This window comes from Littorina saxatilis, linkage group LG6, assembly GCF_037325665.1.
Source record: "Littorina saxatilis isolate snail1 linkage group LG6, US_GU_Lsax_2.0, whole genome shotgun sequence".
Classification (NCBI taxonomy): domain Eukaryota; kingdom Metazoa; phylum Mollusca; class Gastropoda; order Littorinimorpha; family Littorinidae; genus Littorina; species Littorina saxatilis.
The window spans coordinates 56,916,695-56,940,131 of record NC_090250.1 but is presented as its reverse complement, the minus strand read 5'-3'; the positions used below and the strand labels follow the sequence as shown (position 1 = coordinate 56,940,131).

At 39.3% G+C, this 23,437-nt stretch overlaps 1 protein-coding gene and 1 long non-coding RNA gene across 2 annotated transcripts in view; both read right to left on the bottom strand.

Moving 5' to 3' along the window:
* Window positions 1–17,386, bottom strand: part of LOC138969590 (major facilitator superfamily domain-containing protein 6-like) — a 32,476-nt gene extending 15,090 nt beyond the window's left edge. Inside the window, exons 1-2 of the mRNA XM_070342442.1 lie at window positions 17,302–17,386; window positions 11,082–11,286 (exon numbers count right to left, since the gene is read on the bottom strand). Coding sequence (XP_070198543.1) covers window positions 11,082–11,172 — 91 coding nt within the window. The 5' untranslated portion in view covers window positions 11,173–11,286; window positions 17,302–17,386. The remainder of the gene's footprint in view (window positions 1–11,081; window positions 11,287–17,301) is intronic.
* Window positions 17,387–20,918: 3,532 nt separating this feature from the next.
* On the bottom strand, window positions 20,919–23,420 carry LOC138969589 (uncharacterized). Its single transcript, XR_011456507.1, has 4 exons — window positions 23,242–23,420; window positions 22,836–22,910; window positions 22,450–22,533; window positions 20,919–22,012 (listed from the first exon to the last, which is right to left on the bottom strand). It is a non-coding gene; the product is annotated as an uncharacterized lncRNA (long non-coding RNA).
* Window positions 23,421–23,437: the final 17 nt, after the last annotated feature.

The window sequence follows — 23,437 nt, the reverse complement described above, 5'->3', positions numbered from 1 at the left end:
TCGAAAATTTCATAATGGCGCCGATCATGAGAACACATGTGCTGCTCAAACTTTGCACCAGATCAAGCTTTAATCAGCAAAATATCGCAAAATTCGTCGATGAATATATGCTACAATTGTCAAAAAAGATTTTACAGGTCTCAAACAGTGAAGATACAGCGTGGTCTGTCGTGAGTTACGTCTCAAAAACCGGAAACGAATACGATTGGGTGGATAAATTCTCATTGTCTATTCACATGACCGGGTCAAACGTCATGAATGGAACTTTCGACGGTGTTCCCGCGATCTCACAACGCGTGTGTGATAGGCAATGCGGGATTTGTCGTCTGCTGTGGCCATGCTTTCGTGGGTTACAGATGGAAACGAAACAAGGGTGGGGTACATTCAAGCGCGATTATAAGCTGAAATAAATTTGTTTCCTACCGTAGTGCTGTGTTTTGAAAACCTAAATGTTGTTGAAATAAATAAATAATGACTTTGAATAACTTTGAGGTTTCCTTTGTTCAGCAGATCGCATTTTTTGATGAAGTTGAAACCGGAAACGACGGTAACCCACGATTACGTGTTTTCTTTGCCGATCAAACTCCCAGAAGAAGAAAAATAGATGTAATTCTTGAGTGTGTATGTCGAGAATAATCCTTCAGCTGACCCATAAACATCACAATAAAATTCACAGAGCTTTATTCTCCATTATGTACAGCTGCAACACAGACTGGTGTATTTTTGTCCCAGTTTTAGGTGCTGTTTTGGGGGCATTTTGGCTAAAAATTAAATCGTTTAAAACCCACAGCAATGTTTGGAAACCCAAACTTGGTTGTTACAGTAAGTCAAATCCATCCCCTTTGACATCAAAGCATCCCCTTTGTCATCCATTGCTCAGAGATATTGTGACAGTCATTCAAAGTTGACAACCCATAGTATTTCCCAGTATCTAGGACGTGCACATGTGGTACTAACAATCTGTCTCTCACTAGTCACTACCATAAGCCTCACTAGTAATACATGTAGTACTAACAATCTGTCTCTCACTAGTCACTACCATAAGCCTCACTAGTAATACATGTAGTACTAACAATCTGTCTCTCACTAGTCACTACCATAAGCCTCACTAGTAATACATGTAGTACTAACAATCTGTCTCTCACTAGTCACTACCATAAGCCTCACTAGTAATACATGTAGTACTAACAATCTGTCTCTCACTAGTCACTACCATAAGCCTCACTAGTAATACATGTAGTACTAACAATCTGTCTCTCACTAGTCACTACCATAAGCCTCACTAGTCACTACCATAAGCCTCACTAGTAATACATGTAGTACTAACAATCTGTCTCTCACTAGTCACTACCATAAGCCTCACTAGTCACTACCATAAGCCTCACTAGTAATACATGTAGTACTAACAATCTGTCTCTCACTAGTCACTACCATAAGCCTCACTAGTCACTACCATAAGCCTCACTAGTCACTACCATAAGCCTCACTAGTAATACATGTAGTACTAACAATCTGTCTCTCACTAGTCACTACCATAAGCCTCACTAGTCACTACCATAAGCCTCACTAGTAATACATGTAGTACTAACAATCTGTCTCTCACTAGTCACTACCATAAGCCTCACTAGTCACTACCATAAGCCTCACTAGTCACTACCATAAGCCTCACTAGTAATACATGTAGTACTAACAATCTGTCTCTCACTAGTCACTACCATAAGCCTCACTAGTCACCACCATAAGCCTCACTTGTATCCATTATCACTTGCAGGACACTTGTAATACATGCCTCTCTACATGTACTCATACCATTTACCAGGTTCAGTTGGATGACAAAAATCGATTAATATACTTACCCAATTCTCATAAATGCATTGACCTCAATCTCACATGCTAGATGTCGAAACACTACTCAAATTACCTGCCCTTGAAAGGGTGGTAACCAAGCTAAAAACAGACGCCATAGCCGTTGCTATGCCCTGAACCCACTTGGTTACCCATAACCCACCGCGCACCACGTGAGCGCCGGCATCCGGAATAATCATTCGAGACTTCTCAAAATCCCGTAGGAAATAAGTAGCGGGGATGAATGGGAGGGTATTAACTATGATAATTGGGTAAGTATATTAATCAAATGAAAATTTATTATTGAAATGTTCGATTAAATTACATATTCTTACCGCAATTCTCATAAATACAGATTGCTCCTAAAGCAGGAGGGACTTAATTATGTCCCTGAAAGAACCTGTCCTGCCGAAACTAACGAGGGCAAAGAAAAGGCCTCGACAAGTTAATAGCAGGAGATGTCCAAGAGGTAAAATTTAATGGACACATCCTTAGATCTTCCAAGAGAAAAAGGCAACACTTCGCCTAAGCGACTGGAATGCCACACAGAGAGAGAAGAACCCCCCCCCCCCCCTCCCCCCCCCAGCTCTGGACTCCTGAACCCCTGTAAAGTAAAGCAGGAGGACTGAACGCCCCCCCCCCCCCCCCCCCCTTTTGTTCAATAGGCCACCACTCATAGGACTGTCCTATGAAAGTACGTAAAGTAGCTTGTAAGCGTCCACCCCCCCTGTGCACCAATTCCGACCCAAAGTAGGGGGTGGGCGCTTACTAGGTACTACACCCTATGCACGAGCAGTTTTCAGTAAGAAATGTGATCTTTGATCACTTCGTAATCATATCTTCTTTCTTTTTATATTTAGTCAAGTTTTGACTAAATATTTTAACATCGAGGGGGAATCGAAACGAGGGTCGTGGTGTATGTGTGTCTGTCTGTGCGTGTGTGTGTGTGTGTAGAGCGATTCAGACTAAACTACTGGACCGATCTTTATGAAATTTGACATGAGAGTTCCTGGGTATGAAATCCCCGAACGTTTTTTTCATTTTTTTTATTAATGTCTTTGATGACGTCATATCCGGCTTTTCGTGAAAGTTGAGGCGGCACTGTCACGCCCTCATTTTTCAACCAAATTGGTTGAAATTTTGGTCAAGTAATCTTCGACGAAGCCCGGACTTCGGTATTGCATTTCAGCTTGGTGGCTTAAAAATTAATTTATGACTTTGGTCATTAAAAATCTGAAAATTGTAAAAAAAAATAAAAATTTATAAAACGATCCAAATTTACGTTTATCTTATTCTCCATCATTTGCTGATTCCAAAAACATATAATTATGTTATATTCGGATTAAAAACAAGCTCTGAAAATTAAATATATAAAAATTATTATCAAAATTTTTTTTTCGAAATCAATTTAAAAACACTTTCATCTTATTCCTTGTCGGTTCCTGATTCCAAAAACATATAGATATGATATGTTTGGATTAAAAACACGCTCAGAAAGTTAAAACAAAGAGAGGTACAGAAAAGCGTGCTATCCTTCTTAGCGCAACTACTACCCCGCTCTTCTTGTCACTTTCACTGCCTTTGCCATGAGCGGTGGACTGACGATGCTACGAGTATACGGTCTTGCTGAAAAATGGCATTGCGTTCAGTTTCATTCTGTGAGTTCGACAGCTACTTGACTAAATATTGTATTTTCGCCTTACGCGACTTGTTTCATCTTCCATTGTTTTTCTTGTTCGTATTGTCATTAAAAGAGCTTGGGGAGACAAATGTCGTCGCATCCATTTCTTGTCTGCAGAGGTGCCGCTGTCGGCCGCACTGTGTCTCTGTTTCCCTTGAACAAGGGGTACGTCTTCTGGATATGGGCAGCAGTCTATTTTACTTGGCCAAAGACTCATGTTTTCGGCAGAGAGAGAGAGAGAGAGAGAGAGAGAGAGAGAGAGAGAGAGAGAGAGAGAGAGAGAGAGAGAGATCAGAGAGAGAGAGAGATCACAGAGAGAGAAATAAGAGAGAGAGATCAGAGAGAGAGAGAGAGAGAGAGAGAGAGAGAAATCAGAGAGAGAGATCAGAGAGAGAGAGAGATCAGAGAGATCAGAGACAGAGAGAGAGAGAGAGAGAAAGAGAGAGAGAGAGAGAGAGAGATCTTCTGATCTTCTGATCTGACGTCTCGACCGCCATGTAACTTTCGCTTCTTCTTTTCCTTTCCGGCCTGGTGACGTAACAGGGTATCGCGATTCTCTCGCCATTGTCGTATCCTTTTTCTATCTACCCCAAACTCACTTGCTGTTTGCGACACATTTCCATTGGCGTTATTATCCAAATAGTCAAGAGCTGACAGCTTAAATGCAACGGTGTACGATTTGATCCGCGGCATCTTGTAATCATTGACTTGCAGGCGTTTAGATCCAAGGCGTGCAGACACACGTGATAGGGTTTGCAAGGGAAATCATTCACAAAACTAGCAGATCAAGTGCGGAACTTTTATTTCCCCTGATTTCAATGGTGTAAAGTGGGGGGTGGGCGCTTCGATACTGGGCGCTTACAAGGTACTTTACGGTAGTAACACCTCTTGTGAAAGTCAATTCAGAGAAGTCTCTTTCACCTAAAGTGTAAACAGATAAGAACATGAGCTTTTGGCTCTTAGTTCGAATTGGCAATTGCTTAGCACAAGCTAGAAAGGATTTTAAAGCTCAAACCAGACTGTTACCGAGTTAGAAAATCCAAATCGCCCGGAGCGAGAATCCTCCCGAGAGGAGAGAATTAAATACCAGAGGAGATTGACCAGGTTTCTGATCCAAAGAAACCTGGCCGAAAAGCTGTGAATAAACGGAAATGTTATGTTCCAAGGCTATCCTCTCCGGTAACCTCAATGGTACATGGGTCTCACTGACCTTCAGGGCTGAGCCCAGAGTAAGAGGAACAAAGTCCTACGCGTTAAGTCTAGCAAACGAGCCAAGAGTAAGGGCTAAAAATGCCAAAGAACGCAATCATTCCAAAACTAGAGCAAATCCCAAAGAGGGGTAAGCCTCTAAACCTCTTAAAACAAGGTCCTTTGATCATGCACACAAAAGCGCCATGACCAACGATAGAGAGGCCTATCTGTTTCAGAGTAGCTGCGATAAGAAACAGAGGTGATTAACCACCTGGATTGAGAGAGGGGCGCTAAGGAGTTGCACCCCTGCTCTAAACACGAATTGGCCAAGAAGGCCAATAAGGGGCATCACAGAGAAAGTGGAGGACCTATGTACTTCATGCCCCCAGATCAGAGTCATAACCCACGATCTGCAACACAAACAGCACAAACTCCAGCCCTGTATGCAGAAGGCCCAGCCCGTGTGCAAGTCCTGAGAGGTCCTGCTGAGCGAGTCGGCCAGATCATTGAGCCGGCCGGGAAGATATTTACCTGAGATAATGATTTGGTGTGACAGGCACCCCATCGGAATCCCATAAGCTCTGTCTGCCAGGGAGAGAGAACTTGATCCTACCTGCTCATCCACAAAGACAGCAACAGAGGTATTGTCCGTATGCAAACGGACATGGTGCACATATAGCCAAAGAGAAAGGCTAGTAGACTGAGAGCTACTGCTCCTAACTCCAGGCAATTGATATGCCAAAGAGAAAGGCTAGTAGACTGAGAGCTACTGCTCCTAACTCCAGGCAATTGATATGCCAAAGAGAAAGGCTAGTAGACTGAGAGCTACTGCTCCTAACTCCAGGCAATTGATATGCCAAAGGAGTTGCGTCTACGTAAACAGCTCCTTTAGTTCGAGATAGCTTGTCTGGCTGACGTGTGACATTATGTACATTATTGAAATCTTGTTCTGAAGGCTGTGCAGTAGAGAGTTCTTTACTACGATCAAATCTTGTTCTTTTTTGCTAAAAGAATTAAAAGCTGAGCAGTAGATGACTGCATTCAGCTGTTTTTATGACCCTGAAAATGTTCATAACGTCACGTCATATCGTTTTGCTGTGATGATAGCAGATAGTGTAAAATCCAAACATTATAGCAAGCATTTCAGAAACTACATGCATCTATAAAATTAGGGTTAGGGTTAGTTAGGGTATTTTGCAAATCGTTTTTTCTTTCAGATCACAAAAGCTACTGCTGAGGGAGCCTGGGAGGTCTTCCTGGGGGGGAATTGGGCTGTGGGAAGAGAAAATGGCCTCCAATATGTACAGTTTTTTTTTATACCCGTGTGCAACATCCTGCGAGTCTTCAAGGAGGACGACTACATGATTTCCCTTGAACACTGGGCTTTTATTTACATGTTTGCTGCTAAATCTTTCTGGAGGCATAGCCTACATGAGACTTATGGCTGAGACCAGACTTTTTTGTGAGCTTCAAGTTTTTTATTTACACATCCTGTTTTAACCATCTTCAGAATTGATAACTTATTTCACAATCATATTACACTTAGACTTTTTCATGTATTCTTGTTCCTATGTCTGTTGATAAACAGTGATCATTTCCCAACTGACAAAATCTAAGTGAGTGCAGTACTCACCAGCACTCAATGCATGAAAGATAATCTCCTGTTGTAATGTTATGTACACATTCTCATTTTTCTTGCATTTTCTGATGATGATCTGAATTTATGTTCCAGGGCTGCTAGTTGCTTTTTTATTTGTACCTTCTGTGTGTCATTTGTTTTCTTATAATTTCTGCCTTTGTAGGTGTGCATCTGTTTAAGATACATCACTTAGAATCGTAGCTGTCATAGTGTGGCGTTATGTACATATGTATGTTTCCCTCTTATCTCTTACCTGCTACATGTGTTATCTTGTTTTTTGATTTAAAATGGTAACTGTGTCCCTTTGCTACTAATTTCTTTCTCATATTTGTTGATTGCAGTTATTGTGGCACCATTTTTAGCTGATATGGGCACTTTCATCCTCAGACTTTGCGTGCCGTTATGTACACATAGGTTTCTTTTGCTGTATAGTGGATTTATGGTGGTTTCAGCCACAACTTTTACTTCTTAAGGGTTCTTCTCATTTATTTGGAGATGTCCATACATTTGTTTGCCTGTTGGGTCAGAATGTTCTTGTTTTAATGTATCTGTTTTGGTTATGTCACGCTGTGATGTTATGAACAAAGTTTGACTGCTGCTGGTTTTTTTTAATTGTCTAGCCCCTATAACCGGATTTTGCTTGTTTGCCACTTTAACTTCATAGTTGTAAGCATTTCTAACTATATTTGATGTTGGTTTCATTTCGTGTGGTTTAATTGTTGTTTTAATCTCGATTTTTTAGCAATTATTTACGGATGAAGTGAAAAAGGATGTTATTCCTTTCATCCTCTGTGGTTACATTTCTCCTTGCTGTGGCTGTCTGGTGTCTATCTCTTTTACATGGGTTTTGTACTAAGGGGTCAGAAATCATCTTTTGTCACCTTTTTTGTTGCATTTTTGTGATATGATGTGACGTTTATGTACACAATGCTCTAGTCGGGTGTAATAATGTTAGATTTTTGTTTTTGGTGTTGTTTTAATATTTAAACTAAAGTCATTTAATGTGGGTTTTTTGCTTGGGTTATGTTTATTTTCTGTCATAGTGCACTTGTAAGGTTAAATAAAGTTTGTGACGTTGTGACAAGTTATGTACATATGCCGGGATTTAAATTTACTAGTTTGTTAAAAATAAACTTTTTTTTGAACTTATAGTGTGTTTATGAGCTTATAAGTGTGACTGGATTTGTCTAGCCTTTCTTTATGTGTCTCCTTTTTAGGCTAAAAGTTTTCCTGAGCATGTCACAGTTTTAGACTCCTTTTCATGCCTGTGTACATATATCATCGTTAAGTCCCCCGCAAACGGAGGACACTGACTGATTCTCCTTAAGAGGAGATGGGGGCTAGGGAGAAAAAACCGAAACCTTTAATCCACCCGAATAGCTACCACAAAAGAAGTGCTACTCAAAGGGTCGACGACCCGCACAGAGGTTTCTAAGAAAAGGCTAGCAGCCGATTCACTCCCTGCCCCGCACTAAGTTACTGCTTGCTATCGGCCATCTTTGGAAAAACTAAAAGGCCGAACACCGTAGTCCACTTAGAAAAGTAAATTTCTAAAGTGGCTGTAAACAAGCAGCTAACACAACAAATCAATTCAACAACAAGTCGCGTAAGGCGAAAATACAACATTTAGTCAAGTAGCTGTCGAACTCACAGAATGAAACTGAACGCAATGCAACGCAGCAAGACCGTATACTCGTAGCATCGTCAGTCCACCACTCACGGCAAAGGCAGTGAAATTGACAAGAAGAGCGGGGTAGTACTTGCGCTGAGAAGGATAGCACGCTTTTCTGTACCTCTCTTCGTTTTAACTTTCTGAGCGTGTTTTTAATCCAAACATATCATATCTATATGTTTTTGGAATCAGGAACCGACAAGGAATAAGATGAAAGTGTTTTTAAATTGATTTCGAAAATTTAATTTTCATATTAATTTTTATATATTTAATTTTCAGAGCTTGTTTTTAATCCAAATATAACATATTTATATGTTTTTGGAATCAGCAAATGATGGAGCATAAGATGAATGTAAATTTGGATCGTTTTATAAAAAACATATTTTTTTTTACAATTTTCAGTTTTTTAATGACCAAAGTCATAAAGTAATTTTTAAGCCACCCAGCTGAAATGCAATACCGAAGTCCGGGCTTCGTCGAAGATTACTTGACCAAAATTTCAACCAATTTGGTTGAAAAATGAGGGCGTGACAGTGCCGCCTCAACTTTCACGAAAAGCCGGATATGACGTCATAAAAGACATTTATCAAAAAAATTAAAAAAACGTATGGGGATTTCATACCCAGGAACTCTCATGTCAAATTTCATAAAGATCGGTCCAGTAGTTTAGTCTGAATCGCTCTACACACACAGACAGACACACACACACACGCACGCACATACACCACGACCCTCGTCTCGATTCCCCCCTCTACGTTAAAACATTTAGTCAAAACTTGACTAAATGTAAAAAGGACAGGTCTCACCAAAAGGCGAATCATATACATGGCACTAGATGATTACCCGCTACGCCGGGTAGCGGCTTTGCCGGGAAGAAGTAGAGCCGAATACCCGGCTTTGCCGGGTGAGTGGCGCACCGTACGCGTTCAGATTACCCATTTTAAGTACTTGATGAATGTCGAACATCGACGATCAGAGGATACGAAAACTTCTTGGCTGCTTTGTTCCGCTAAACTTCGCGCTTTGAGAGACTGTTTGCATTGTCGCCATCCGCGGTGTGTAAGTTTGTGACAAAGCTTTGCAGGCTCGACAATTAAGTAAAAACTATCTTCAGTCGTAACGTAGGTCGGGAAACGACGCCATGAGTTTCAGCAAATGATATGATTCTGGTGTTTTCTGTGAATATTTGGCTGTGATTCAAAGGACTATTTTCTTGTTCGAACTTCCTGTGCGCCAAAGAGCTAAAAATAGCCGTGATGTGGCAAAGTCATGGAGCACATTGCTGTCCGCGCGTCGAGTCGGGATACGATGCGTTACGACATTCATAATTTTTTGTTCGAAGCCCGTAACTTCAAATTCAGCGTGAGTTTTTGCAAAGATGTGTTGCTACATCCAAGACTGAACTCCTGACTGTCGATTGCAGTAATTTGTTGGTGTTTGCATGTTTGCATTTAGCCATGAGACTGAACATATTGTTGATCACGAAAGTCGTGTAACGCTTCGGCGATCCGGAAACGGCCGAACTTCGCAATTGAAAAGCACACAAAAACAACACCAACGTATAGAAACCATTTTTATTGACATACAACAGAACAATGCTTTAAATTTAATGTCTCAGGAATAGATTCAGATGAAAAAAGTCGTGGTAGAAATAATTTTAATTTACTTTTTCATGATTTCAAATGTGTCACCCCTACTCACTCTCACTGGACCACCATTTCTGAGAATGACCCATATATAGATGACCAGAGTAAGGAGAATTTGTCATGGGATATAAACAAAGCATGGGAAATTCACCATGGGCAGAATAATCAATGCAAGCCTAGAAGTTGTAGAACTATATGAAATGCCTTCACAACGTACAAATAATTTATAACGGAATAATCGTCATCACAAGACAGGAAAAACGCATACTTTGTTTGTCGTCTGCTACAAATCTAGTCTTGTTGGTTGACGGAGTGAATAGAAGCTTCAATCGTAACTTCATCAACCGGAATAAATGCTCAGTCCGCTGTCATTTCGCAACTGAACATTGTTTTTTTTCTTTAACTTTTTGGTTAACATTGAAACGGCAACCCAAAAGAGTGTTTCAGCTGTTTCAAGACACAGGCTCAGCTACTTCTTTTGAGTTGCTTTTCAGTCTAAAATGACACCGGAAGCGAAAAAATTGTCGCGCATACTGTCACAAAAAGACGTCATGACAAAGTTACACGCAAAACGAAAGAGACTTTGACGTCATTTACTTTTGTCAGTGAAGACTTGATGTGAGTAAGCTTACCCAAAACGTCTTTTAGTTCTCTGTTCGCATTGCAGCTGTGAAATAACCAGTCTTGTGTCTCGGTCGTGTAGGTACAGAGTTTGCTTCTGCAATCGCTGTGTTCGTGTTGATGACGGCTTCGTAAGACAAATCAGCGAATCTATCGTGTGGAAGACATTTCTGTACAAATCACCGAACCCAACAAGAGGCTGTATTGATGCGTTTGCAATTTTCTGAAGAAATAAACTGCATGTGGTTAATTTCATCCGTTTAATGCTTGTCGAAACGAGCAATAAAGGCTTTAGAATAAAAGATTTCACGCATTGCTTGGCCATCTGATCACAGATGAGGTCGCAGTTTGTAGGTTGAATCTAGGAATCGACCAGAGATGGATCTGCATTTCTGGTACGACCTTCCAGATTATCAACAGCGGGTTCATGGTCGGAATCAAGGTCAAATTTGCGTGACTCCCAATCATTTCATAAAAGATTTCCCTTTCCGTTTCTGCGCAAGTTATTTTGCCTAGGTCATGGCCGAACTTTAGGCCTACGGAGAAATATCGCTGGATATTTTCTCACTAGAATAACAGAGACAAAGAAGGGAAGTCATGCTATATATATTATATATAATATAATGTTGAAGTTTTTCTGACCTAATGCCGGTCGACCGTCCGATACAATATAAATATTAAACTACAGATTGAAACATACATTACTTCCAACACATATAACTTTCAACACAACTAAAGCTAATAAGATAAAGTCAAATCACAATACTGCTTCCTTGATCAACTTACCAGCAAGAAAGAAAAAGTAGAAGGCCTTAATGGGAAGCAACTTTCTGTTGACGTGGTAACAGCCATTGCGTGTTGGGGCTGTATCCACCATCTTGCTGCAGACTGATGATCGTCCTGATGTCAAATTAGTTTTATGCCTTCAGAGAATTCCGCGATCTTAAGACCATGGCATGAACCTTCTCTCTTTGTGCAGGACAACGTCAGTCTGCAAAACGTACGAACAAGATCTGTTAAGTCTGAAGTCAATTCTGAATTCATTGCTCTAGTCCAGAGACCTTAAATGTTTCAATACAGTGATGGAATGACAACATGTATGCAGGTATAACTGCTAAATGAATAAATGATCATTAGAAGAGACAATGAGTACAGAAAATAATAAGAAACAGAAAAACATAACACTTCCAGTCATATACATATATACAATATACTGTCCACACACTGTCAAATGCAGTGATGCCCACACATACACAGATATATCATATATATATTGATAGCAGAACAATGAGTGTGCCCAGTAATGCAATATCTGTTATTATTGATAGCAGAACAATGAGTGTGCCCAGTAATGCAATATCTGTTAGAGTGTGCCCAGTAATGCAATATCTGTTACTATTGATAGCAGAACAATGAGTGTGCCCAGTAATGCAATATCTGTTAGAGTGTGCCCAGTAATGCAATATCTGTTAGAGTGTGCCCAGTAATGCAATATCTGTTAGAGTGTGCCCAGTAATGCAATATCTGTTAGAGTGTGCCCAGTAATGCCATATCTGTTAGAGTGTGCCCAGTAATGCAATATCTGTTACTATTGATAGCAGAACAATGAGTGTGCCCAGTAATGCAATATCTGTTAGAGTGTGCCCAGCAATGCAATATCTGTTAGAGTGTGCCCAGTAATGCAATATCTGTTAGAGTGTGCCCAGTAATGCAATATCTGTTAGAGTGTGCCCAGTAATGCAATATCTGTTAGAGTGTGCCCAGTAATGCAATATCTGTTAGAGTGTGCCCAGTAATGCAATATCTGTTAGAGTGTGCCCAGTAATGCAATATCTGTTAGAGTGTGCCCAGTAATGCAATATCTGTTACTGATCATGGGCAGTAAGTGCAGAAATTACCATGCAATGATAAATTGAATTGATTAAAGGCCCAGTCTGCCTCAAATGGTTTACAGAAGTGAGAACGATTTAAATCTTCTCATGAAAAAAGCAGTTCTAACCTTATGGAACACACTTGCAATAGCATTTAATAGCAATAAATGACACAGTTCGCTTGAATGGCTATTTTAAGCTCTTTGCGGAGACCACCTAGGAGTAGCATGTTCTCAAGTAGTGAGTGTTTAAACGAAAGGGTGTTTGTTCTGTGTGTAAAAGCCTGACAGTGTCTGTGAACAGAAACTGATGGTTTACGGGAGGCTGAGTCACTGTGCCTTTAACTTTAAGTCTTAACAAAGTTACTTTCCATCATTTTAAAGTATATAGATCTAGTATGTTGGTAATATATATGGTCAGGAATCTGTCAAGGTGTCCAAATGCAAAAATCCTGTTCTGGATACTTTTATTACTTTGTATTTTATTCTGTTTTTAAATGACTACAATATAAACAATACAGTTATGAAGTATTCCTCATGCAGATTCTATCCATACCAAATTTATGTCTGTCAGTCGTCTGGATGCTGAGAAAATTGACTTTGTTCAAGAAAAAAGCACCTTTTTGGGCACACAAGGCGTTGGTACAATGGGCATTGAATAACCAAGTTACTGATAAGGGTATCATCTCAATCTAATTTTTAATAGGTCCAGAAATGGATGGAGAAACATATGTTAGATTAATGAAAGTTTGATCTGAACATAGGTTTTGGATTTTGAACGTTCTTTTTTAGCTGGTCAGTACGTTACATTTGGTGTAAATAATCATGAAAAAAGGGAAACTATCTTAAAAAAATGTTTCTGGTCAAACTTACTTAAAAATCATTGCAGAGGAAAGTCATTAGGTAGGATGATTGTATTTTTTTTTTAAATTGAGCAAAAAAGTTGTGTTTGATGTAATTTAATTGTACTTCTAAGTTAAAAATATGCGTTTGGTGTAAATGAAATTGTATCTACTTGCCCAAACAAGTTTTGTCACAGTCTTTAAATAATGCCATAGCAAGGTTAGAAAATCAAAAGTCTTCCGGACTTGATGGAATAAGTAATAAATTATTAAAATTGTCTACTCCTTATATAGTAGAGTCTCTGACTTATGTTTATAATTTATGTATTCAACACAATGTTTTTCCAAAAGAATTTAAAAAAGCGAAAGTCATACCTTTGCCAAAGAAAAAAGGTTCTCAAGACTTAAAGGCATATGTACGCACTCCCGTGTTTACAAAGTGTAGTTTGCCCACAATCGATGTCAAATGCATCATAAGGCCATATAATGATGATATGTCGCAATGCGCGGACCATATTCATGCATTACAGCTTGTTCTAGCCTCTGAAAAAGTGAGGATGTCAACAAAGACGCGGAGTTATTTCCCTTGCGTCAACGTTCCCTCTGTTGGCAAATCTATAAATAGGACGATCTAGATCAAAATAAAAATTCAAATATCTCAACATTTAAGGGGTCCTAGACCACAATATTTTGCAGGGAACTTAATTTAGCATGTCTCCAGCTGTTGGTAAAGCAATTAGCGTGTATATTCATCGAGTTAATATGCCTTTAAATGATTTTAGACCTATATCTTTGTTATCTGTATTATCTAAGCCTCTTGAAAGGCATGTTCAAAAAACATCTGGTTACTTATTTGGAGGACCACAATCTCTTGCATCAACTTCAGTCTGGTTTTCGCTCTCAACATTCATGTAACACTGCCCTTGCCAGATTAACTGATTCATGGTACTCATCCATTAATAGGTTAGACATTTCTGGTGATGTTTTCTTGGACCTAAAAAAAGCTTTTTACCTCGTGGATCACGAGATCCTTCTACAGAAATTAAAATGTTATTTGAAAAGTTCTAGCACTGTCGCTTTTTTTTACTCTTATCTTAGAGAGAGGGTTCAATCTATATGTACACGATAATGAGTGTCATATGTTAGCAGATGATACTACCTTACATGCAACAGGGAAAAGCCCTGCACAAATTCAAGACAAATTACAACAGAGCCTAAACGATGTCTCTGAGTGGTGTTCTGCAAATCGTATGCTTATTAATCCAGTAAAAACAAAGTCTATGATAATCAGCACTCGCCAAAAACATCAACTTTCAGAAATGACTCCGAGTCTGTCCCTAAATGAGCACTCCATTGAGCAAGTAGCTGAGCACCGTTTACTGGGACTGTTGATAATAATCTCAAATGGCAGACTCACATCAAATCAATGGAATCTGCAAAAAAATTGCTAAAAACCTGTTTCTTTTGTCAAAGTTACAAAGCATTATTAATCTAGACACAAGAAAACTATTTTACAATGCCCACATAAAACCCCATATTGATTATGCTTCCATAGTATGGGACGGGTGTAGTGAAGTTCACTTGAAGAAGCTGAACTCGCTCCAGCGTAGAGCTGCTAAACTAGTTCTGCCCAGTCCATCTCTTTCTACAAAGGAAAAGATGAAAAGTAATGGGATGTTAAGCTTAAAAAAGCAACTTTTGTATAATAAATGTTCATTTATATGTATAAGACGCCCCAACATATCTTAATACAACTCTTCAAATCATCTCTGTCATATTATTCAAACACTCAAAATAACCTTGCCTTGTCAAGGCCCCGCATCGATTTGCTTAAAACTAGTTTTTCTTATTCTGGTGCATTCCTTTGGAATTCACTACCTGTAAATATCAAGTCATGTCTGTCATTATCTTCTTTTAAAAGACAGCTCCGAAAGCACCTCTCTAACGACTAAGTCGGTGTACAATTTGTGCGAGTGTGTGTGAGGGTGTGTGAAAGAGAAAGTGTATAGTATGCTTCCATTAACAAGCACACTTTTGAATTTTTTATTTTTATTTTGTTATACTTTTCCCTACATAATTTTGTTTTATTTGATTTTTTTTATTCTTCATATTTGTTCTTTGTTTCATGTATTATAGTAGGGACTAGCTGTAAGAAAGGACCATATGGACCTAATGCTATCATCCCTCGGTAATAAAGTTTTGGAGTTCGAGTTCTCTAGGATTTTAGAAAGGAAGGGAAGGTTTGAGATGGGCCTGTAGTTCTTAAGTACGTTGGGGTCGAGGGAGCTTTTCTTCAGAAGGGGTTTAATGACAGCTTTTTTGAAATCTGAGGGGACGGTGCCAGTGGAAAGGGACTCGTTCAGTATTCTAGTGATAGTGGGTAGAAGGATGTCTAAGTGATCACAGAGGAGGGGGGTGGGGAGGGGGTCGAGGTCACAGGACGTTTTGGCAGATTTCACAATGAGTTTACGAACAAAATCTTCAGAGACTGGGGTGAAAACAGAGAACAAATTTCCAACAATGTCCGTGTAAATATGTAATTAGATTATAGTCCCCTCTCAGGGCGAGGGCTGGTTGAAAAAAAGTTTGTTGCTTATGCCAGTTTGCCACAACCCTCGAAAAATAAAATTTGATTTGATTTGATTTGAATTTCTGCAAAGGGTCACAACCATGGCAGCTTTTGTTACTTTATTAAATGACCAACATTTATTAATTAATAATGCTTAATTTGGGGGCCCAATCCCTCAATTATTTTCATAAGGCCATCAAAAAAAGTTGTATGTTTCAGGTCACCCGACCCTACCTAGTTTTTTCCCGCCGACCCTAGACTTTTTTATTGCATTTGTAAAAAAAAAGCGAAAAAAAAGCGTCAAAACGAAAGTAACAGACGGCAGACGATACAAGGGGGATAACCCCGCATCCCTTTTGTCTCATTTGTTTTGTAATGTGTTGTCTTTCTCTTTGTATAGTAAGTCCAGTCTCTTTGTGTCACTGTATACAGTGGAGTCCAACTATAACGAACCTGGGTATAACGAAATCCCTCTTTTAACAAACTGCCATTGATTTCCCGGCAGACAGCCTTCTATATAATTTCTTACTTGTTACTTTCCGGCTACATCGAACCTTTTGAACTCATTTGCATAACGAACCCCTCTTTTAACAAACACGTTTTCATCGCCCCAGAGCCGTTTTGTCTCTAAAAGTCACAAGGCTACAACGAACTGATGTCAATAATTGTCTCCAAAGACAAAAATACACAAACACAAGTGCACATCGCGTGATGAGCGAACTCTGAACAAACTAACAGCGGGAGGTGCACGGAACAGATCGAACCAAAACCGAAAGTTGTGGTGACGTCATGAAATTTTGCGATGTACGTCAGCGAAGCTCGTGCACATGTGGTTTGTCTTGCTAAAAACAATGGCTGACAAACATGGTTTCGAAATTTCTCCGATTCGTGACCGAGTGACGCGATATAGAACCACGCGTTCGTTTGAATCAATACTCTCCTCAGGCAGTGAAGTCTCCTAAATTGCTCAACACTGTGGACAGTCCGGAGTGCAGTTATGTCCCGTGAATGAGCGAGTCAAAGTTTTATCGTGAAAACTGACACTTTTCATGCACCTCCCGCTGTTAGTTTGCCTCTCTCTATGGATTATATTATGAAGCTGTTGAAAACATGCAGAGATTGTACTCTCCAAGCAAAGATCGATGGGACGATCATTTGAAGGTGATTGGGAAAACTTGTCTTGAGGCCATTTAGGGTTGAAAATTCTACAGCGAATTACTGATATAACGAACTAAAATGTATCTCCCTTGAGATTCGTTGTACCCGGACTCCACTGTAGTTATTTTCTACCCTGACCAACAACAACAAAAATAAATAAAAAAATACCTACCTACCTACCCTATTTTTTGTAGCCATGTTATCAGAAACATACAACTTTATTTTGTTGGCCTAAGCATTATTGTTTGCTTTGATACAAGTGACTTGTGTCAAAAATAAGACCAAAATGCCACTTGATTGTGAGCTATGAATTTAACACGCTAAATTTCAACATTACTACATTGGAATACTTCCCTTGAACAATAACACAAAGGTGCGTAACACACAACTTACAAATTTTACAAACCCGTTTTCATAACACAACCACATGCACGGCTTGTTCAGCTGTTGTTGACGGTAGCTCTTCTGCAACATTTACCACTTTACGCACGGTTTTAATAACGCTTGCCAAAATAATCACCCTCTAAAGACAGTTCAGATAGCAAGCATTCTCGGAGAATCACTTACCGCAAGAAGATAACATCTATTCCCAATATGTTATTGAACAAACCAGAGGCTTTGAGCGAAAAGAATCCCCGCGTTTCTTGTCTGCTGCAGCATAAAAGCAGCAACACAGACCATGATTGGGATATGAATTCAGATTTGAAATCAAAAGGACGAAAAATGCATTTATTCATCTCATAAAGATTTAAAAATAAATCAAATTTTGTGTGCATCCTTCTGTTGATACTGCTACAAAAATAGCATGGCTTAAGTCGAGTTTCTTCTCTAATGAAATGTGAAAATATCACATCGTGGCGAGTTCAAGTCTATGGTCTACCCATAGATGTGTATTGACGGGATCGCCAACTCGTTGCGCGCGCTCACCAAGTAGCGGAAAGCGGAAAAGACGATTTTGACAGTAACTTTACTTCCGGTGCAGTCTTTCAACACATGGAGAAGAAGGAGAATTTCGAAGGGGAGGTGGAGTTTGTGGCTGAGGTATGTGAAAAGCAAACAAAGCAATACAAAAAGATCATTGCTGATGATTGAAATGAGTCATGTGAATCAACAATAAAGATTGATTGTGGACGGCACGTCATTATTTTTGTTTTTAACACTTGAAACGCGAGAGCATCTGACACACTGGTAAATCCGAAGCTGTGCACTCAAGCTGATCAGCAGATCGTTTTTCTGCAGAATTCTCGCTCACATCGGCCACTATTTTAGCTCAGCGAACCGACAAATTTGCAACAGAACAATTTCTGAGTGTTAGAAATTTGGCTGTAGATTTATAGATACCCTTTCTATTCCATGGTTGTTGTTTTTTCAGGGGGAAAGTACCGACATCTCAATCGCTGAAAAGATGACAGCATCACCACAAAAGAAACTCCAAGAATTGCCAAAAGTAAGTAAAAATATTGACAGATCTATGTAAAAGACTATGAAAATTTAGAACTGGAACAACAGATATTCAAGAAATAACCGATAAGTGATATATTATAACTGAACCATTGATAGGTCTATGATGCATGGAAGTTAAAAATGGTGCAGGAACTGAAGTCAGATCAACACATCAAAAAGATCAGTGCAATATATTTGTTTTCTCTCCCCTCTTGCATAATTCCCCTCAAGACAAATCTCAAAACACACCTCTTTCAGCGCAAGTGATTTTCCCTCCAGCATCTCCCCACCCACCCCATCCCGCCCCACCTCACCCCCTACCTAGTGCCTAAAATAACGTGTATATATATTTTCTGCGCTTTGTGTCAGCACTGTTTGTGTGTGTGTAAATAGTATTGTTGACACGTTTTTATACAGTAGCCTTATGTGGTTCTTGTGCCTAGGCTGTGTATTGGATTGTCATCGTATGCCTGCATCATTAGTTGTCAGTAATTATTACACGTGCTGATTGTTCTCTTTGCCTGCGCGCGTATAGTATGTTGGTTATGATTGGTCATAGTATGTTTGTTTATGTTTGGTCGTTATCTTTGCCTGTGCGTGTATTGTATGGTTGGTCGTTTTCTTTGCCTGTGCATGTATAGTTTGTTGGTTATGTTTGGTCGGTTTCTTTGCCTGTGCGTGTATAGTATGCTTGGTCGATGTATGTATTGTAAAGCGCTAGGAGTAGACATTTTTCTAGAATAGCGCTATAAAAGTTTGCATTATTATTATTATTATTATTATAATTCTGTTTTGATATAGTCTATATGCTTGATGTCTTCTGTTGTTTTTAAATTCATTGTCACTTCTAAATTGCATGCTTTATTGCAGAACGCTTGTTCTTTCTGCCTTTCAACTGCCTTTCACCGGAGCTCAGAGAGCTTGTCGACCTATTCTCCACCAAATCGTTCAACTTCAAACGTCTATCAACTGCCATTAATAGCTATCATCCAGCTATTTGTATGGACAGTTAGACTTATTTCTCTAGAAATTTAGTTTTACTAAGGGTTTATTGTTCTGCTTTTTTTCAGACATTCCGTCCCGCACCAGAATTGCCAGAGGTTGTTGCAACTACAACTTTGAAGAACTGTGTCGTGATGTACAGCAGCTTCCCGAGTCATGGTGCCTCGCGAAGAACGAGGGGAACCAGGTGGTTAAGGTTGTTGTGCTGGAGCCTGGAGGCCAGCTTGGTTAAGGTTTGACTTTGAGTCAGCATTTTCAGTGATTTTTCTACGCAGCCGATGGTGTTTGGATTTAAAGTGTAAAGGAAAAAGTCCCTCCTGAAGCAGCGTGCTGCAGTTTAGACTGGCTTGGCGACAGTGTTGAAGTGAGTGACAAGTAACATTTTCAGTAAATCGCTTTGTGTTACAATTAATCAACACCAATTCTGAGCCAAGAGAATGATTTTTTTTTTTTTCCATTTGGAATGTTGTGTTTTATAGGTTAGGTGTGGAAAATTGGATTTGACTGTAAAGCTCTTTAGCAGAGAATGTAAATAAACTTGACCAAGAAATTATTGCAACAAATTTCAAACTCCCAAATTAAAGCATTGATTAATTCCCGTTAATTAATTAATTAAATTAAATGTCACAAGAATGTATGCTTTAATTTGGGTGCAACATGTTGAAACTTTGTTTGAGAATGTATCTACTTCATTGATTAAATATATGCATGTGTATGAATAGGAATCTTTCTTGTGTCAAATTGTGCGAATTGAGACTGAGTGAGATAGTGAATGTTGGTACATTACAGGGCCGGACTAAGCAAAGAGGAGGGGGGGGGGGGGGTTGCCAGTGGTGGTCCAGGGGGATGTTCCTCTGCCCCTTGTGGGGGTCAGGGGAAGGGTAGGTCATATTCTGAGATAGGAAAATGGTCGCTCCTTGCATGAAACGGCATAAAATAAACAATAATACATTTTTTTTAAATAAGTGAGGTACATGTTTAGGTTGGGGAGGGGGGGTTGCATAACCCCCCCCCCCCCGTAGCCCTAGTCCGGCCCTGCATTAATTGTCACTGTATGGTGTGTGTCACTGTGACCAAAGATACATATGCTCTATTTGAGTTCATACAACTTCCAATTCCATTCAAACGTTAACAAAGTGTTGCTTTCTTTCTTTCTTTCTTTATTTGGTGTTTAACATTGTTTTCAACCATTCAAGGTTATAACAAAGTGTTGCTGGTATGCGACTGAACATGTTCTATTAGGAAAGCAAAGCAAATTCCGGTGTACATAGTGGTCAACATAAAAACAATCAGACGCATCGATGCAAGACATTTATCAAGTGGCTGACAATTGATTTTGAAATGAAAACTGTTTGCAAAATATATCGCTGTCAAAATTATATTTTGAACAAGTACATAAAGGAATTAGGTTTGAACCATAGCAAAATGAATATGTTTAAATTTTTCATGTTGCAGACTTAAATTTACATGGACTCATGAAAATACAGAACAGGCACTGAACAAGCCATGTGATACAATACTGAACCAAATAGGAAGAGAAGTACATTTTAACGACAGCAGATTTTAACACAAAAAATCGACACCTAAGACAACAATCAAGAAGTTCAAATTCAATGTACATGCACTTGATCAGATGGGATAGTTTGTACTGCATGAAGAAAGATCATACACAACACACTACAGAGATCCTTCCTGATTGTTCTCAACATTGTATGTTTTCAGCTTTTTCCTCAAACTCCTTTCTTTCCATGTGCATTTCATTTTGTCCAACATTGCATGTTTTCAGCTTTTTCCTCAGTCTTTTCTTTCCATGTACATTTCATTTTGTCCATCATTGTCTTCAGTTTGTGGTGGAGTCTTATTTAAAAAAAAAACAGAACATTTTGCAAAGTGTCTTCTTGAACAGCTTGTGAAAGATCAAATGAATACAAAGTGTCATAAAAACACACCGGAACAGCATCACTGTTCCTGCATGGTTCAATAAAGTCATCTGCTTTTGCCTGTGTGTTGATGCACAGGTTTCCCAGAAAATATGTTCCATGGACATCAAATCACCAAAGGGAAGTAAAGTAATCGCTCTTTATGCATACGACATGTGTAATAGATTAAGCGAGAGTTGTACGGAACCTTTTCTCCTGGCACGAGAGGATGAAAGTCGCTTGTATATTTCAATGCTTGTTATTCTCTCAGGTGCCAGGAGAAAAGGTTTTGTACAACTCTCGCTTACTCTATTACACGGTCATGTCGTATGAATAAAGAGCAATTACTTCCCTTTGGTTATTTGATATCATCAACGCTTTGCCTCATTCTGTTTAAGATTTCTGCTTTGTGTTGCATGGACAGACACATCTGCAATACATTGGGCTTGACAAAGGTCAGTTTGCCCTTGTTCAGCATGCTTGTCATGTCAGGGGTGTTTTCACTCTTTTCACTGTAGGATTCAGGTGCGCAAGTCAGGGCTTCCAAACACTGCAATTTCTCATCTCTGTACGCACTCTTTTGGAGACACCAAACTCTCTGTTTTAGCTTTTTGGCAACACATCCTCCAACATACTTTGCATTGTCCTCTTCATCCTCTTTGATTTCTAATGCACTTACTGGTTCCCTAGTTTTTCTTCATAGGCCTTTAATTAAGACACCAACAGTATAAACATGTTCAAGGCAATCCAGGCTGAAACTGCAGGGGATACTGTCAACTCAGTAATGCCTGAATGCTGGGTTGAAAAAGCAGAGTAGTACCTGGCCCACGCCTTCTCCTTGGCAGCATTCCCAACCTTGCCTCAGGGAACTAGGCAGTCATGAAGAAGCAGAAGTTTCTCTTCCAGATCTGCACCTAAAACACAGAAAATAAAATATTATAAATAAAACAACACACAAATATAGCAGAAATCAACCCAAGAGTGAAACTGAAGATGTAGATGCATGCACACAATCAAAACCAACAACACACGACAACAACCCAAAACTACACTTTACATGAATGGATGTGAACATATTAAATTTTTTATTCCATTTGTCGTTATAGAACGTGTTGACAAACCACTTTCATGAATCCTTATCATGTCTTTCAACTATGACATGTGCTATCAATGATCCTAAAAAACACATGAAATATTGTAGTGGCAGGCATGTACCTAAAATATTTGTAAACAGTAGCCTCTCTGTGCAACGAAGCAGTATTTTTGCTCGAAAACTATGAATGAAAGTGATCTTTCAGGTACTGGGACTTTGCAAGCTGATTTTTTTATATCGCCTTACTCAAAAACTTACTTTTCAATTACTGAATTGGTCGACAAGCCCTCTGAGCTCCGGCGAAAGGCAGTTGTCATTCTTGGTAGATCATGCACAAGCGTTCTGCAATAAAGCATGCAATTTAGAAGTGACAATGAATTTAAAAACAACAGAAGACATCAAGCATATATCAAAACAGAATTATGCTGGAGGGGAAAGAAAACAAATATATTGCACTGATCTTTTTGATGTGTTGATCTGACTTCAGTTCCTGCACCATTTTTAACTTCCATGCATGATGTACATTCAAATCAATCAATGGTTCAGTTATAATATATCACTTATCGGTTATTTCTTGAATATCTGTTGTTCCAGTTCTAAATTTTCATAGTCTTTTACATAGATCTGTCAATATTTTTACTTACTTTTGGCAATTCTTGGAGTTTCTTTTGTGGTGATGCTGTCATCTTTTCAGCGATTGAGATGTCGGTACTTTCCCCCTGAAAAAACAACAACCATGGAATAGAAAGGGTATCTATAAATCTACAGCCGAATTTCTATCATTCAGAAATTGTTCTGTTGCAAATTTGTCGGTTCGCTGAGCTAAAATAGTGGCCGATGTGAACGAGAATTCTGCAGAAAAACGATCTGCTGATCAGCTTGAGTGCACAGCTTCGGATTTACCAGTGTGTCAGATGCTCTCGCGTTTCAAGTGTTAAAAACAAAAATAATGACGTGCCGTCCACAATCAATCTTTATTGTTGATTCACATGACTCATTTCAATCATCAGCAATGATCTTTTTGTATTGCTTTGTTTGCTTTTCACATACCTCAGCCACAAACTCCACCTCCCCTTCGAAATTCTCCTTCTTCTCCATGTGTTGAAAGACTGCACCGGAAGTAAAGTTACTGTCAAAACCTCTCGCAGCCGCAGACGGGAGTTCGAAACAGAGCCAGCGTTGGCGCGCGCGCAGAGTTGGCGATCCTGTCAAGGGATATCTATGGTCTACCCAAGGTTTTATCCCT